Source organism: Seriola lalandi, unplaced genomic scaffold (assembly GCF_002814215.2).
Source record: "Seriola lalandi dorsalis isolate HSWRI2012SDOR001 ecotype SW California unplaced genomic scaffold, Sedor1 jcf7180002051043, whole genome shotgun sequence".
Taxonomy (NCBI): domain Eukaryota; kingdom Metazoa; phylum Chordata; class Actinopteri; order Carangiformes; family Carangidae; genus Seriola; species Seriola lalandi.
The window spans coordinates 6,475-7,544 of record NW_019521596.1 but is presented as its reverse complement, the minus strand read 5'-3'; the positions used below and the strand labels follow the sequence as shown (position 1 = coordinate 7,544).

Here is a 1,070-nt window from a genome sequence, read left to right as displayed (position 1 = left end):
CAGCGCACTGAGATTCTGAGAGTTTTTATTGTTGGTTTGTTTAAATTTTTTTTGATCTGAAGGATGAAGGTCTTGACTTCACATCAGGTCCAAACAACTGGCAGTCTATCAAGTCTAACTAGCTCGTCCCCTTGTCTCTCCCCTCTCTCTCTCTCTGTGGGTGGGGCAGCTGTCTGTCACACTGACACAATACACAAGACTAATTATGTTGTAAATTCTCCTTTAATTGCAGAGCACCAACATGTCGGCTGCCGGCCTTCTTTTGCAGGAGGAGCAGCTCCTGTGCTGCATCTGTCTGGACGTGTTCACCGATCCGGTCACGTTACCGTGTGGACACAACTTCTGCAAAAGCTGCATCACACAGCACATGAATTTTAATTCCCACCGCCAGTGTCCTCTGTGTAAAGAGCCCGTTGATAAGAAACAAAAACTTGTGGTCAATACGTTCATATCTGAGATGGCCGTCCAGTTCAGACAGTCAGCTGGAAGGAACGCCAGCAGCAGCTCAGAGCAACACGAGGAAACCAACCCAAGGAAAGTTTCTAATGACGTTCCCATTGGACTAAAACGGAAGTCCAGGCTGCTGTTAGCAATGAGCCTGACATTTCTAACCATCTGCTTAGCAACGAATTTAAAGCTTCATCAAATAGTATCCAACCTGAACTTTCATCAGCTGTTTGATGCCGTTGAGATGCCGGCAGACAGCATGTGTACTGAACATGACAAACCTGTGGAGCTCTACTGCAAGAATGAACAAATGTCCGTTTGTCGCGCCTGTGCTGACTCCAGTCACAGATTTCACCACGTAGTTTCTCTGAAAGAAGAATTTGAAGTAAAGAAAGCAGAGCTGCGGAAAGCAGAGGCTAAACTTCAGCAGATGATCCAGGAGAGACGACTAAAGGTTCAGGAGGTCGAACACTCGGTAAAGCTCAGCAGGGAAGCCGCAGACAGAGAGACGGCAGACGGTGTTCAGGTCTTCGCCGCTCTGACTCAGTCCGTGGAACGGGCCAAGGCCGAGTTCATCGGGACGATCAAAGAGAAGAAGAGAGCGAAGGAGGAACAGGCCAAAG

The 1,070-nt window shown here is 48.1% G+C and overlaps 1 protein-coding gene across 1 annotated transcript in view; it reads left to right on the top strand.

Annotated features, from left to right (window-relative positions):
- The first annotated feature begins 235 nt into the window (after positions 1-235).
- Positions 236-1,070, top strand: part of LOC147819657 (E3 ubiquitin-protein ligase TRIM47-like) — a 6,504-nt gene continuing 5,669 nt past the window's right edge. The window contains exon 1 of the mRNA XM_087172001.1: positions 236-1,069. Coding sequence (XP_087028127.1) covers positions 242-1,069 — 828 coding nt within the window. The 5' untranslated portion in view covers positions 236-241. The remainder of the gene's footprint in view (position 1,070) is intronic.